This window comes from Hippopotamus amphibius, chromosome 4, assembly GCF_030028045.1.
Source record: "Hippopotamus amphibius kiboko isolate mHipAmp2 chromosome 4, mHipAmp2.hap2, whole genome shotgun sequence".
Classification (NCBI taxonomy): Eukaryota; Metazoa; Chordata; class Mammalia; order Artiodactyla; family Hippopotamidae; genus Hippopotamus; species Hippopotamus amphibius.
The window spans coordinates 89,937,193-89,952,445 of NC_080189.1; the positions used below are offsets into that span (position 1 = coordinate 89,937,193).

General features: G+C 39.1%; 1 protein-coding gene across 1 annotated transcript in view; it reads right to left on the minus strand.

Annotated features, from left to right (window-relative positions):
- MAGI2 (membrane associated guanylate kinase, WW and PDZ domain containing 2) overlaps window positions 1–15,253 on the minus strand; it is a 1,275,509-nt gene that overhangs the window by 274,795 nt on the left and 985,461 nt on the right. The window contains exons 8-9 of the mRNA XM_057732512.1: window positions 9,470–9,591; window positions 7,433–7,615 (exon numbers count right to left, since the gene is read on the minus strand). Of these exons, the coding sequence (XP_057588495.1) occupies window positions 7,433–7,615; window positions 9,470–9,591 (305 nt within the window). The remainder of the gene's footprint in view (window positions 1–7,432; window positions 7,616–9,469; window positions 9,592–15,253) is intronic.

Consider the following 15,253-nt stretch of genomic DNA (forward strand, 5'->3'; position numbering starts at 1 on the left):
TTTACAGAAAGAATTTGCTGATTCCTGTTCTAGTGTACTTTTGGAGGAAAGGGAAACATGGACAAGAAGGACTCTCTGTTGCTTTGCAGAATCACAGAAAGGCTTGGGGGTAGGAAACCCTGGATACAAGTACATAGAAGATCTGCTCTGTTACGTCTGCATGCAGAACTGTCACCACCTACCCCGAGTCAGAGATGAGGGTGTCTCCAAAAAAAAAAAAAAAAAAAAAAAAAAAGACCCTATTTAATAGACTTTGATATTCTGCCCCTGTCTAATAACCTCAGGTAAAATTTGACCAGTCTTCAAACTCCGCCACGGACGCAGAACTCCCAAGCAATCTTTACACTGTTTCACTTTTAAATACAGACAAGCAAGGATCACAAGACATATGAGGGCTGTGCTCTAGTAAAATGAGCACTCATGACAAAAGAGGATACAGACATGGATAACAGTAGACTCTGCTTGGAAGAGACATCATGGAAAGTCCCTGAGTGTCAACTGTACAACTAGTCCAGAGAGGAACAGGAGGACAAAAGATGCCCAGAAAAAGGAGGACCCTCTAAGGACTTAATATGATGGTGCTTTGGGGAAAAAAAGTATCATTTTAAGAAACATATTGCAAAAAAAATAAAAATAAAAAAAAAGGAAAGACAAAGTAAAACTCCACAAAGCCCTTTACAGGGAAAAAAATGTATTAATGATACACCACCACTGGGGTGAGTGAACAAATTTACAAAGTGATTATAATGCAAAACCTGTGCAAATATCACTAAAAGGAGTTGTAAAACTCAATTGTGAGAATGTAGGAGGGCAAGTGGTGGATAAGGGAGTTAAATCTTCATTTCTTTCTAAAAAGAAGTAAATATAGGTCATGTCTAGAACTGTTAAATTGAGACAACAGGGGCAGGACAGGAGAGATTTTTATGCATTATAAATATTTCAATTTTTTTTACCATGTGTATGTATGGCTTTGACAATTTAAAAAGTATATAAATGCACATTCCCAACACTATTTCCAGAAACTTGGAATCAGCAGATCTGGGGGCACTGAGATCTGCATCTTTAAAAAGCTCCTCAAGTGATTCTGACAAGTTAATCTTATGCCCTGTTTAGAAAAACAAATAAAGAGGTAGCAACCAGTAAAAGCAATAACATTGATCTACTCAAATGGAGACATACCAGGAGCTAGAGAATGTCAGGATGTTGGTCTCCAAGGCAGTTTCTTCCCATTTTACTAATAAAATGGATAACGATTAGAAGAGGACAAATAAAAACTAATGGGTTGTGAGTGACCTCATAATTCAACCCATCTATCGAAGAACTTCATGGATAGGTCAACTTTCCTTCCTCTTATATTTGTAGAAAACCACAAGCCTTGATTCAAAAATTAGCCTGGGGAAAAACATGAAACATCATCTAATGAGAGAAGCTTTTTAACGGAAGGACGTTAGATAAGTATCCTTTAGACTCTGCAGTTTCTATATAAGCCTTGTTACATCAAAGAATGTTATCAGGAGCTCTGGTGCCTACAAGTGATTGCTGGGATGTGTTGAATTCTTAATAATCAGAAGTCGGATGGTTTCTGGGCACTATGGTAATTTCTTCTAAGAAAGCACCTTCTGGAACATTATACGATCATTGGGAATTGGCTCAATTAGTTTTAAAAAGCATCCAGGGGCACAGTGTCCTCCTTTTCTCCTGTCTCCATTGCTTCCTAGGATCAGTGCTGACCAAGAAATAAAGAATTCCCACCCTATCTTTGTTTCTACAGTACAGGACCCTAAGACAACTTTAGTAAAATACATTTTTCTTTGTGTCCAAACAAACTATTGACATCTCTTTGCCTAAACTAGAGATAATCTAGAGCTAGAAAAGTTGATTAAAATATTTTCATGCTTATTTCAATGTCAAATGACTGCTCGCCTTTTAGATAGCAATGATTTATTGGTTATATCTGTAGTGTCTATTATTTTTGTTAATTCTTAAGATTCACTTATAGATGAAATCATTACAAAAAAGGAAATTAATTTTGTCCCTAACAAGCAATTCTCTTTTAAATTTCATCTGGAAACTGGAGAGATGATTTGTTTTTGCTTTAGTGGTAAGCTATTGGTCCGATTATCATCAACTAGGCTGTATTGCAAAAATGAAATTCAGCCAATTCAAATTTCACTTTTTAATTTCTAAGTGTATCCCTCTATCCATCCATCCATCCATCCATCCATCCATCCATCCATCCATCCATCCATCCATCCACCTATTCATCCATCCACCCATCCATCCATCCAACCAACTAGCCAACAAATATTTATTGAGTACCTGCTATTTGCCTTGCACTGTTTTAGGTTCTAGGGATACACAAGTAAAGAAAACATCAATCATAGAGTAAACCTCTATGCTTAATAGGTTAAAAATTTATATGAGAAAGGTTTTATATATAGGTATTTGTACATTTATGTTTACTCTTTGAGGATATATGAGTATATACTGTTCTTTGATGTTTGCTACGAGCCTAAATAGTTCTTTACTAGTTATGATTATTGTTTTACTTGACAATTCACATAAACACCCACTGAAGGCGAAATATTAACCTACACAGAGATGGCAAATAAATTTTTTCCTAGGTATTCCCCACTACTGTCCTTTTGCATATGGCTGTTGCTTCTTCCTCTAGTTTTCTTCACTTGTCCACCTAGCAAACATCTATTCATCATTCAAAACTCTGTCAGACATCATCTATCCATCATTCAAAACTCTGTCAGACATCATTCAAAACTCTGTCAGACATCACCTTCTATGAGGCTTTTCCTAAGCTCATCTCAATACAATTGACCCCCCTTTCCTCTTTACTATTTCTGGACTTTGTACATATTTTTATTTGCATTGTTATAATATTCACTAATATATCACTCATTATTTCTACACTGTAAGCTTCTTCAGGATAGAAACATTTGTTTCCTCATTTTTGTATCCCAAATAATTATCAGAATACCTAGCACATATGGGTGTTTACTAAATATTTGCTGAACTGAACTGAGAAGCCATTCTCTCTACTATAACTTGTGGAATGCTATAGAAATACATTTACATTTTTCTTTAAATCATATCACAATTAAAAATAAACACAATATTTTTGACTATTTAGTAGGCAGTAGATTTCAACATTTTATTAAGTTCTTTTCTGATGAGAGAAATTATCATCCCTAAAAAGCCTAATAAAATTATATAGTTAGAAATACACTTAAAAAAAAAAACTCGGACTTCCTAGGTGGCGCAGTGGGTAAGAATCCGCCTGCCAATGCAGGGGACATGGGTTCAATCTCTGCCCCAGGAAGATACCACATGCCGTGGAGCAACTAAGCCCGTGCGCCACAACTATTGAGCCTGTGCTCTAGAGCCCGTGAGCCACAACTATTGAGCCCAAGTGCCACAACTACTGAAGCCCACGCACCTAGAGCCCGTGCTCTGCAACGAGAGGCCACTGCAATGAGAAGCCCCGTGCATCACAATGAAAAGTAGCCCCCGCTCGCCGCAACTAGAGAAAGCCCGTGTGCATCAACGAAGACTGAACACAGCCAATAAAATAAATAAAAAAAAAAAAAAAAAAAAAAATCTGTTGTGCCCTCCCCTGACTTTCCTGACTTAGTGACAACATCATGGTTATTACAGACTCATCTTATTTACACTGTGTTACAATTACTTGTTTATATATCCAAAGCCCCTCCTAGATGTAAACTCCTCAAGAGGCTGGCCCTTGTCATATCCACCTTTGTAGTCCTGGTGGACAGCAATGACTGTGAAAGGGAGAAGCTTAACAAGTGTTTGTTGAATGAATAAATAGAAGAATAATTAGGAGACAGTGAATAGAATGAAATCCTAGGTTCTTCTCTATTGGGACCTGTTCAGTGATTATCTTAAATGAAGAAACTCTGCTAAACTCTAAAAGCTTTGACTTGGTTGTTGAGTAGGCTAACAGACTGTGTGGGTGTGGCAAACCAGGAAAATGAGAAGGGAAAAAGCTTCACTGTGCAAACCTTTTAATTTTATTTTGTCTTTTGAGTTTACACTGAAGGAAGTCTTCTCTAGTTTTGAAACATGAAATAGTGGGTTGGATGAGAGAAAAATAACTGGGTTCTTTATTATGAAAAGAAATGGGTTTGTTAACTGACAAAGGAAGTGAAAGACTTACATGATGAGAACTATAAAACATTAATAAGGGAAACTGAAGATAACTCAAAGAAATGGAAAGATATTCCATGCTCTTAGATTGGAAGAATTAATATTGTTAAAACAGCCATACTACCCAAAGCAATCTACAGATTTAAAGTGATCCCTATCAAATCACCCACAACATTTTTCATAGAACGAGACCAAATAATCCTAAAATTCATATGGAATCATAAAAGACCAGAATGCCAGAGCAATCCTGAAGAAAAAGAAGGCGGCACAGACTTCAGACAGTACTACAAAGCTACAGTAATCAAAACAGCATGGTAGTGGCACAAAAACAGACACACGAATCAATGGAACAGAATAGAGAGTACAGAAATAAACCCACATACTATGGTCAATTATCTTTGACAAAGGAGGCAAGAATATACAATGGGAAAAAGACAGTCTTTTCAGCAAGTGGTGTTGGCTAAGTTAGACAGCTACATGTAAATCAATGAAGTTAGAACACATCCTCTCATTGTGCAGAAAAATAAACTCAAAATGGCTTAAAGACTTAAATATAAGACATGACACCATAAAACTCCTAGAAGAGATCATAGGTAAAACGTTCTCTGGCATAAATTGTACCCATGTTTTCTTAGGTTAGTCTCCCAAGGCAATATAAATAAAAACAAAAATAAACAAATAGGACCTAATCAAACTTGCAAGCTTTTGCACAGCAAAGGGAACCATAAATAAAACGAAAAGACAGCCTAAAGAACAGGAGAAAATATTTGCAACCAAAATGACTGATGAAGGCTTAATTTCCAAAATGTATAAGCAGCTCATACAACTCAACAGCAAAAAACAAACAACCCAATCGAAAAATGGGCAGAAGACCTAAATAGACATTTCTCCAAAGAAGAAATATTGATGGCCAATAGGCACATGAAAAGACACTCAACATCGCTAATTATTAGAGAACTGCAAATCAAAACTACAATGAGGTACCACCTCACACTGGTCAGAATGGCCATCATTAAAAACTCTACAAATAACAAATGCTGGAGAGGGTGTGGAGAAAAGGGAACCCTCCTACACTGTTGGTGGGAATGTAAGTTGGTACAGCCACTGTGGAAAACAGTATGGAGGTTTCTCAGAAAACTAAAAAAGTAGAATTACCATATGACCCAGCAATACCACTCCTGGGCATATATCCTGACAAAACTATAATTCAAAAAGATACATGTACTCCTATGTTCATAGCAACACTACTCACAATGGAATTCACACAATGGAATACTACTCAGCCATAAAAAAAAAACAAAATAATGCCATTTGCAACAACATGGATGGGCCTAGAGATTATCATACTAAGTGAAGTAAGTCAGAAAGAGAAAGACAAATACCATATGGTATCACTTGTATGTAGAATCTAAAATATGACACAAATGAACCTATCTATGAAACAAACAGAATCATGGGCCTAGAGAACAGACTGCTGGTTGCCAAGGGGGATGGGGTTGGGGGAAGTTTGGAGTGGGAGGTTGGGGTTAACAGATGTAAGCTTTTATACATAGAATGGATAAACAAGGAGGTCTACTGTATAGCACAGATAACTATATTCAATATCCTATGATAAACCATAATGGAAAAGTATTAAAAAAAGAATGTTACATATGCATAAATGAATCACTTTGCTGTATAGCAGAAATTAACACATTGTAAAACAACTATACTTCAATAAAAAACTGATTAAAAAAAAGAAATGGATTTGTTAAATATTTCACTGAAGTTCAAAAAGCATTGGGGATCCTTTTCCTGCTACTAAGATAGTATTAATTTAATGATTTCCTCATATTCTAATTGCAGGAGATAGGATGATTTTTAATTGAGTCATTTGATGTTTCTCTGCGATTTTTTGGCAACAATAAGGTGTGGCTGCTTAGTAAAATCTCACCAGATGAACAGCAGAGTTAGATACTCTCTAACTTACTCGCAGAAAATTATATACAGATGATTTTTACAGCAGTAGCATTTGAAAACTGTGGTTAGTTAGTTTTGAAACTTTACATAACTTTTAAGGAAATGTAACATCTATTAAATATATTATTACTCACTAGTGACTGGCAGTGACAAATATACTCAGCAGGTGACCTTGAAAAGACGTTATTTCTATAGGAACCATTTAATAAACAGCCATTTTTAAAATTAAAAATGTCAGATGAAGACCTCAATTTTATGTTGTTTCTTCATACACAAACCACTTTAAAAACCATGGAATAACAACTCATAAATATATGGAGCATACAAACGGCATAATTTTTCCTCAAAAGTAATTCTCTAATTTCTGTATCTACTAGGACCCATGGATTTCGGCAAGCTAATATCATAAATTATATCAATGTTGGGAAAAGTGTGACTTGGTGATATATAGTTACTGCACTTTGTAATTTTCTAAGGCATTTCAAAAACAGTACTCCAAAATTCTTAAATCACTACTTTAAACACACAAGATCAAATTTGATATCTTCTTTATTTTCCAGACAAGGAAAGCAGTATTTATAAATTACGGGGCTAATTCCAAGTCATGGGCCAGGTAGGAGAATTTAAACTCGAACTACAAAATCAGACTTAGTTCATTACATTTTTCTCTACCTCTGTGCATCTTTTATATTTTAGCTTGTCCTTAACAATTTGCCTCTGCATTTCCATGTTAAATGAATTTTGATTATAATTTGATAGCCATCCAAGTAACTGCATATGAAAATTAATTTATAAGGACTAGAGAAAAAACCTTATATATTAAAACACTGTATAGGTATATATAAAGACGAACACCACTAACCTTTTTCCTACCAGATGAGCATGCATATTTAAATAACTAACCTGGGCAATTCAGCATGAGAATACTACAAGATTAATACAGATTTTTAAAATATCAATAGCGGAACATAAGCTAGAAAAGTATTAAATGTTAATCACATCCCTAAGAAAGGACTCCAGAAATAAATTAGAAAAGTGTCAATCTCAAGGGTCCATTGAATCCAGCAAATAGAAGGGGTGGTCGGAAAAATGAGACAAAAATGATATTTAAAGTTGTTTCCAAAATACTTCAATTTGATACTATTAAATTTAGGGCAGACATAATTTGTGGTTTCCCTAAAGTGAAGTGACCTTCGACCTTCAAATTAAAAACACAGAGAGAAGCTCCTCATATTTGCCTTAGGAAAAAAAAAGTTGCAAAACAATTTTGTAAAGTACTAAGGAACTTACTTACCTGTTTCCATTTTTCCGTCCTGTGCTGCAGGCCCGTCAGGAATCACGCTTTTCACCTGCAGAAACTCATCAGGCTCATCTCCACCAATGATGGTAAATCCAAACCCCATGTTGCTCTTTTTAAGTGTGGTGCTGAGAAATGTTCCCTTCAACTGGGATGCATCCCGGGTAAAGAGTGGTTTTTCTACATTGGCCGATAGAAGTTAAAAAAGAAAAAGCACGGTTAAGGCACGTTCTTACACGGGGGAGAGCCAGCGGCTGAGCAGCAATCCCAGGGGCAACTGCGGGGTTAATTACAGTAAACGCAAGCAGGTGCGGCAGCGGGCGCAAACCTGTGGGCGCGTCCCACAAAGGCAGAGCAGTCCCAAGCATCCAGGGAAAGGCGAGAGAGCTGCTTGGTTTGGAGAGAGATTTTTCTGTCGAGTCAATGTTTCCATCCACTAAATTCACCTTCTTGTGCTTAAAAAGGGCTGAATCAACAGATAAAGTGGAGCCTAAAATCATCCAGACACATCTGGATATATTTCTCTTGCTCTGAAAAGATCCAGGTAGGAGGTATGTGTGAGTGGCTGGTCCTGCCCCAAACCTTAAAGGGGTAGGACTAGAAGACAGAAGTGGACTATTTTGTTTACAAAACAAATAGGAGCAGTGGAAATATTAGCACCTCTTCAAATGTCTAAATTGTTCAGAAAAAAATGCCTGGATGTGGGACTGAGTTAGCTTTTGCTTATATTATAAGATGCAATAAAGATGACCAGATAAATCCATTTCTACTGATCTGAGAGTGCTTATTATACTCTAAAATGTTAGCAAGAGGCAAGCCAATATCTCCAGATATAATTATGAATGTAAAGGTAACACATTTTGTAACAATATGTTGACACGTTCAAATCAAAGACCTAAATAATCTGAACAGAACTTGAACCCACTCATGGAGGTTTAACTAGTAATTTGTTATATAACATGCTTTTCCAGCTATGATAAGTATATTCCTACATATATTAAATGGTTTAAACAATAGTCATACTAAGAATTGGAATCAATGTCTGCTTTAAATGCTATCGCAGTCAAGTATTTATATATTTTCTTAGCTGTTCCATTTTGGGTGATATGATTTGATATTTGTAACGGCCCAACTACATGGTGACTTAGTTAAGTATTCTGTTTGCTGTTGTTCCATTTTGGGTGTTAGGTAATGGACAAACTATAAAGTAATAAGTCATTATATTGGAATTTTACTTTGTTTACTTGCATATCACATATATCTTTATGAAAAAGAGTGCTTCTTTAAAATATAAATGAAAAACACACATAACTCTGTCACCTAGGCTTCTGTGATGCAAGTAAAGTTTACAATTTGGAGAGAAGTTCAAGGCAAGACCTTTACATTCATCCTTATTGTGCTGTAGGGATATGGTGTGAAATCAAACGCAGGCATATCTAGGCTTCCCGACTACAAGAGCCTCCTTCGTGCTTTCACGTGTAAGAGCCCACTAAGATGTGAAGAGTGTGTGCAGCATCTCATCCCTGCGTGTGACTCCAGGGTGAAGTCAGGTGCAGCAAGCAGCCCAGAACATACCGGTGCGCCAGGGCCTCCCGGCGAGGTGGCGCCCATAGCGAGGCAGGTCACTCACGCTGCGGGAGCGCTCCCGGGCAGCGCAGGGGCGGGCGGGTTTGGGCCTAGGTACTGTCGATGAGGAGCTGTCTACTGTCACAAAGGAGAACAAGCCTCATTCTTGTGCTTGGTCATTTGAGGGCAAACTTATGAGTCTCTATGAATCTCTGCAGTTTAAGGGACCACTGTCAACACCCGTTCACCTCCACCTGGCAACGTGCTGTAAATTCCTATAAGGTTAACTCGTGATTGCAAAATGCATAAGTTTAGAGGCAGAGCAAACACCCAGCTAAAGCTAATTCAGGGGTCTGGGGACAGCAAATCAATTACATGAAACGGTTTAAGCTAAAGGCAAGTGGGGAAGAGCAGGCAGTTTGACAGACAGTCTTTCTTTTGAAACACTGCGAGTTGACAGGTACTAACCTCGGAAACCTGGGGCCTGCAGGGGCTTTGTTCCAAGTTCTGTGTGGGGCATGTTATGCTGCTGTAGCTTCCTTTTTGCTTCCAGGACAGGGTTTTCAAACTGTGTTCTTCTATTTATGTGGCTGAAAAATAAAGTTTCAAATTAGGATAAGAGTGGGGCAAAGTCATTTAAGAGCACATGTGAATAGCTCTGCAGAACACAGGTGAGTAAGAGACACCTTATGTGATTACAGTTGAACGCCCCGCCAGGCATGGAGTCAGGCCTCTGCTGGGGCCGGCCTGTGTACACTTCGTGTTTCTGTGACATGAGCAGAGCTCTCAATGGCTCTGTCATATGGTATTGTATTTAAGTTATGCATGATTAAGCCAAAAGAACTAGAATGTGCAATTGCTTTCTGTCCTACTGTGTTAGTTTGAGACAAGTTTGGTGCATTAAAATAAACGCCCAACAAATGAAATGTCTGCCAAATGGTGCTCAAGAAAAAAATATCATCTAAGCTTTGTAACGTCTCTATATCCAACAAGATAAGGATGAGGTCCATTCATTGACTGCTTTACTCTTACAGCAATGGAAGTCCACACATTTTAGAACCAGACAGACTTGAATTAAAAGACTGGGAGGAAAGACTCCTAAGGATATTCACAGAAGCTGTGGAATACCTGTAGGATGATTGATGCTGAGATCAATCAAAAGCAGAGTATTTACATTCTACCTAGTGAGACAATAAACTTCTAGATATCAAACACAGAGCATCTTTAAGCAAGTGTGGATCAGCTAAACCAAGGGCTTAGAGTTTAAGAATTCCTTATGGTATCCTTACAGCATGATGCATTCTTGTACAAAATTTAGAGTTCCTTGTCCATGGAGAGGGTGGGAACCACAACCCTGCCTAGTAGCAGTATCAGGTAGCTCTTTCTCTACATGTATATGCCCCACTAGAGGGCTGGCATGCACGCCGATTTTGATGCTTTGTACATACAAAAATAGGGTTATGGTACGAGAGCATGGAGAGGAGAGACGGCTTAGAGGAGGAATGAACAATTACTCAGTAGTTAACTCTGTGCCAGGTACTATATATAAATTTCCTCAGTCAATTCTCATGGCAACAGTCTTGAATTCTAATTATCCCCATTTTAAAGGTGATGAGACTGACACACAAGAGGTTGAATGGCTTGCTCTAAATCATGTGGCTAGAAGTGGAAAGGCTGGCATTTGACCACATCTGTCTCTAAAATTCATGCTTTACCTCCATACCTTCTCTTTTCAATGTATGATTTCACACTGACAAGTGCACACACACGCAATCCTCACATTTTAGGTCTATAAATACACGTAAGACAAGAAAGGAGGTAAAAAAACCCCCAAAATCTCAACAACCGATTTTCTGTTAATATAAATCAGATAGTTCCTGGCAAGACAGAAAAGTTATTGTCAGGAACATAAGACGACTACAGTATCAAGTTACTTCCTCACGAGAGCTGGGGCAGAGGAGCTGCTGCCACACAGGCTCGGGAATCAATTAGTCCTGGATTCAAAATCCAGCTCAGCTGCTTGATTAGCTGTGTGACCTTGCACAAGTTATTAAGCCTGAGCCTTAGTGTCTTCATCTTTAGCATGGGCATAACACTGCCTCCCTCCTGGGGTGGTTGTGAAGATTCAATGATATAATGAATATTGGCCCAGGGTTTCAAGCACAGACATGCTCAGCAACGAGCAGTAGCTGCTATCATCAAGGCCACCACCATCATCATCTTATCACCACCAACACTGTCCTCATTCTGAGTCCATAGAGAAGGCTTATGGAGGGGAGGGTCTTTAAAAGCACCAGAACCTCTCTCTAATATTGCCTCTAGTACAGGTTAGGGTGCTATTTAGGAAAAGGGGCGCTTATAACTATGTTCTTTGGTAATGGAACGCTCTGGTATGAGGTTCAAAGTAAATGTGTCTTATGTGAGATTGGAAGTAAAAGCTATTGTAAAGCTCCTGTCACCAAGGAGTCACCATGATCTGTGGTGCGTAGTGAACTATGGCATGGAGCTTTCAAAGCTTCCTTACTCCATAAACTCTGACAGCACCACTCTATTTCCAAAGGGGCAGATTTGAAACCTCTCTTCCCTTTTCTCCATTTTCTCTTACTAATAAACTCCTTTGAAATCTTCCTACTACCTAGATAAATATTATTTCTGACTCTGCCCTTACTCATCTCTGTATGTTCCCCTTTGGCTGCAACTCCACATGCACCCTTTGCTTTGGATATACTTGGAGCTACTCAAATCAGCAACACCCTATCAAGCCTCTTCTCTTTTCCCGTGAGACTCAGAGCATCAGTGGGGTAGCAGTTGAAGCAAGACAGCCTGGGTTTGAGGTGGCATCTTAGGTGAATTACTAAACTCTCTGAGCATCAATATCCTCATCTGTAAAATGGGGGCATTAACATCTACCTCTTGGAATTGCTGCCAAGATAAGAGAAACAATGTTTGCAAAGTACAGATACATAGGGAGGACCCCACAATTGTAAGGTATAGTTGTTCTTTATTCTTCAAGGTATAGTTATTCTTTATTACTATTATTTATAAGTACTGTTGCTGCTAGTGTCATTATTATTATAATGGTTTTCCCATCTGTCCCATAACTCCTTCTCCAGATTCACCCAGCAACATACCCAGCCTGTGTTACACTCCTCCCCTTGGCTCTCATAAAACCTTCAAAAGACTTCTGTCATTACAATTTATTTTCTTATCCCGTATCTCATTGTTAAGAGAATTTGAGGTCCTTTCAAGGAACAACAACAACAAGGAAAAGTAAACAAAATCCAGGGTGAAGTTAGTTGAGTCTAGGTGGAAGATTAATAGACAAAATTAGTAATATCGGCTCCTACTTGTTTACTAGTCATGTTGCAAATTAGCTTCAAGTTCTCAAGCTGCTAATTCAACAGGAAAGAGAAACCAGTTATATTCTTCAGAGTACTTAAGATAAACCCAAGACAGTTGTTCTGAAGGACATCGCATTCCTGTTACTGAGTCTCATGAGATCATTCTTTCCAGGTCTTGGATAAAGGTGTTTCTGTGATGGCGTATACAACATCCTAGATGACAGTCACAGTAAAGAATTCAGTAACCTTATCATGCTATGTTTTAATGACTGATTTTCATATTTATTTCCTTCTCTAGATTGTGCACACCTGTGTACAGGGTCCGTGTGTTTTTCAACTTTGTATACTAAGCACTGGAGATAGTGAGAGACAATTTTTTTGTTAAATGACGAGTATGTGTTCTAAAACTTTTGTCTGCAGATATGTGTTACTAATTTTCAGAAACCAGAAACAGTTCTGTACTGAAGTATCAGCTCTCTTCATTTCCTATCTGTTCTGTTTCTGTTTCGCTAGGTTATTGCTCACGATATGCATAACTTTACCCTCAGAAAATACATTGTGAGAACTTTCTCCGATACATTTACTATACAGTGGGGTTCCTCCAACTTGCCACCTGCATATAATTACTTCCTTAGAAAAGTCCATGTGTAGCCACTTACTTTATGGGAACTATGTTGAAACGATTCCATTCAACATCAAGGTGAAGTCCTACATTTCACAGAGAATGAAAATACCAATGAACTCATCTGGTATAACTTGTACCCGACACATAGTGGAAGCTGGGAATGGCTTTAGTGTCATGAGCTAATTGCTACAGAACGTTTACACTGCCACAAATAAAGTCATCCATTTAAACTTTAAAATGCTCCCAAGCTTTAAAGGACCTATCAGGAAGAAATATGATTGTAGCTGAATAGGGAAGCCTTGTCTTCCTTGTGCTTCCAATATGAATAGTTTCAAGTCCTTTTAGCAAGGATTTGGGGGCCTTACAATGTGTAACAGGATGTGAATGACAAATGCCATCCTCCTCATTGTTTAGGCTCTGTGAGAGAATTATTAGCTAGTTCATCCAGCTCTGTACAGAACAGGAACCTGGGAAGCTACCAAGAGTTCTAATTCTTTAGTTATATCTAGTCCATTATCATATGTTAGTAATAGAATTTTTAGGTGTTCAGAGCTAAGGGGGTAAGAGACATATTCTGAGGTGGGTAGATCCCAACAACCCCATTTTCCTTGACGAAAAGGAAAGACTGATGTGAGGTCCTCCCACGTGAGAATGGCAAAGGGGTCAGGATAGTCAAGGATGACCTTCCATTTCCTCCTCTCTTTGCCAGTATAGTCACTCATTTGCAGCTTAACTCCCCCCACCCCCAACCCCTTTCGTTATGGAATGGAAACGTAAGTTCGTATGTGGCAGTCCTTTGTAGTTCTGGATGAATCCGAGGGACTTAAAAAAACAAAACAAACAAAAACAGAGAGGACTCAGACCCAGCCTAACTTAACTGAGCCGTAATTGCCAAATGGGGTACAGGCATTGACATTGTTTTTAAAAAGCTTCCCAGACAACTCTGTAGTGCAGCTAGGGTTGCAGTCCCCTGAGTTAGAAGCTGCGACGGTGTGAGAAGGGAGCTGAATAAGGAGTTTCTTGCCTTATTCAACTGGTCGTCTTTTTCTGTATGTGGCCTTGGGGAGTCCTAGGAAATGCTCTCTTGCTCTAGAAGAGAGGACACGTGCCAGCAAAAGTCTGAGACATGCACGGAGGGAGGGGAATGCTTGCAGCTGACTGGATGATATGCTGCCAAAGGTCGTCCCAGGTCGGAGTCCTGTTTGCCTGCCGACGCCTTCACTGAGGGGAGGGAGTGGAAGAAACGGGGGGAAAGTCGTACGTCCTGAGCTCGTCCGTGCCCACAGGACACGTCTGCGGGGTGACGAAGGCCGTCATCTGGCCCTCACTGCCAGGGCCCCCTCATATTCCAGCCTGTTCGCTCCCCACCTTGTTTCTCCTGGGTTTTTGGAGAGGGGCACTTTTAGTGCAGAGTCACAGATGACACATTTTGCTCCCACTAGTCACTATCACATCCTCTTGACTTCAGGTGACAGATTAGAAATGGATCTTTGGGTCAGTGTGAGAGAGGAAGAAAGCAACTTTCAAGTGGAGATTGCGCGGTGAGTAAAATATTTCCAAGGTGATCAAGGTGCCTACGCTAATTACTCCAAGGCTTGAGGTAGCCAGCGCTCAATAAATATTTGTTGAGTAAGTGCCTGGAGGGAGGCAGGCATGCATGAAAGGTCATAGATCTCGCTGTTTTCCAGTTTAACTCTCCCATAAAATATATGTTGTGACAGAACTTAAGGTGAAGCTTAGGGCCAACTTATGTGCTATAACCCATCTGCATTTGGGTCATGGTCCACAGAATCCTTCAAAACAGAGCATCTTTCAAGACTTTCTTGTGATAGTGAAAAAGTCATCCCACTCTGGTGATGAAAGATTTGGAGGATCTGCAGTCTCGTGTTACAACAGAAATGTGCTCAGATGGCAAAGCACTATGCCAGGGACAAAATGTGGGAGCGCCAGGAGGCAGCCACTCAGCGCTGGGGGTGGGAAGGTTGGCTTGGGGTTTGCGGCTGCAGCTCAGTATGTCATCCCTTCTATGCAAACCTGCTCCTTTTGGGGCTTCCCCAAATCTAGTTTACTGGGAATATATATATATACACACATACATATATATATTTTAAAGAGAGAATAATTCCTGAATGGAATCACAGTATGAATTTCCTGTTTGCTTAGAATTCCATAGGTTTTCTTTGACCATAATTCTGATGTGTTGCCTCCTCACATCTGAACCCCTTAACTGCAGCTACACTGGCAACCAAACACCTACACTGCCCCCTCCCTGTCTATATTTTTATT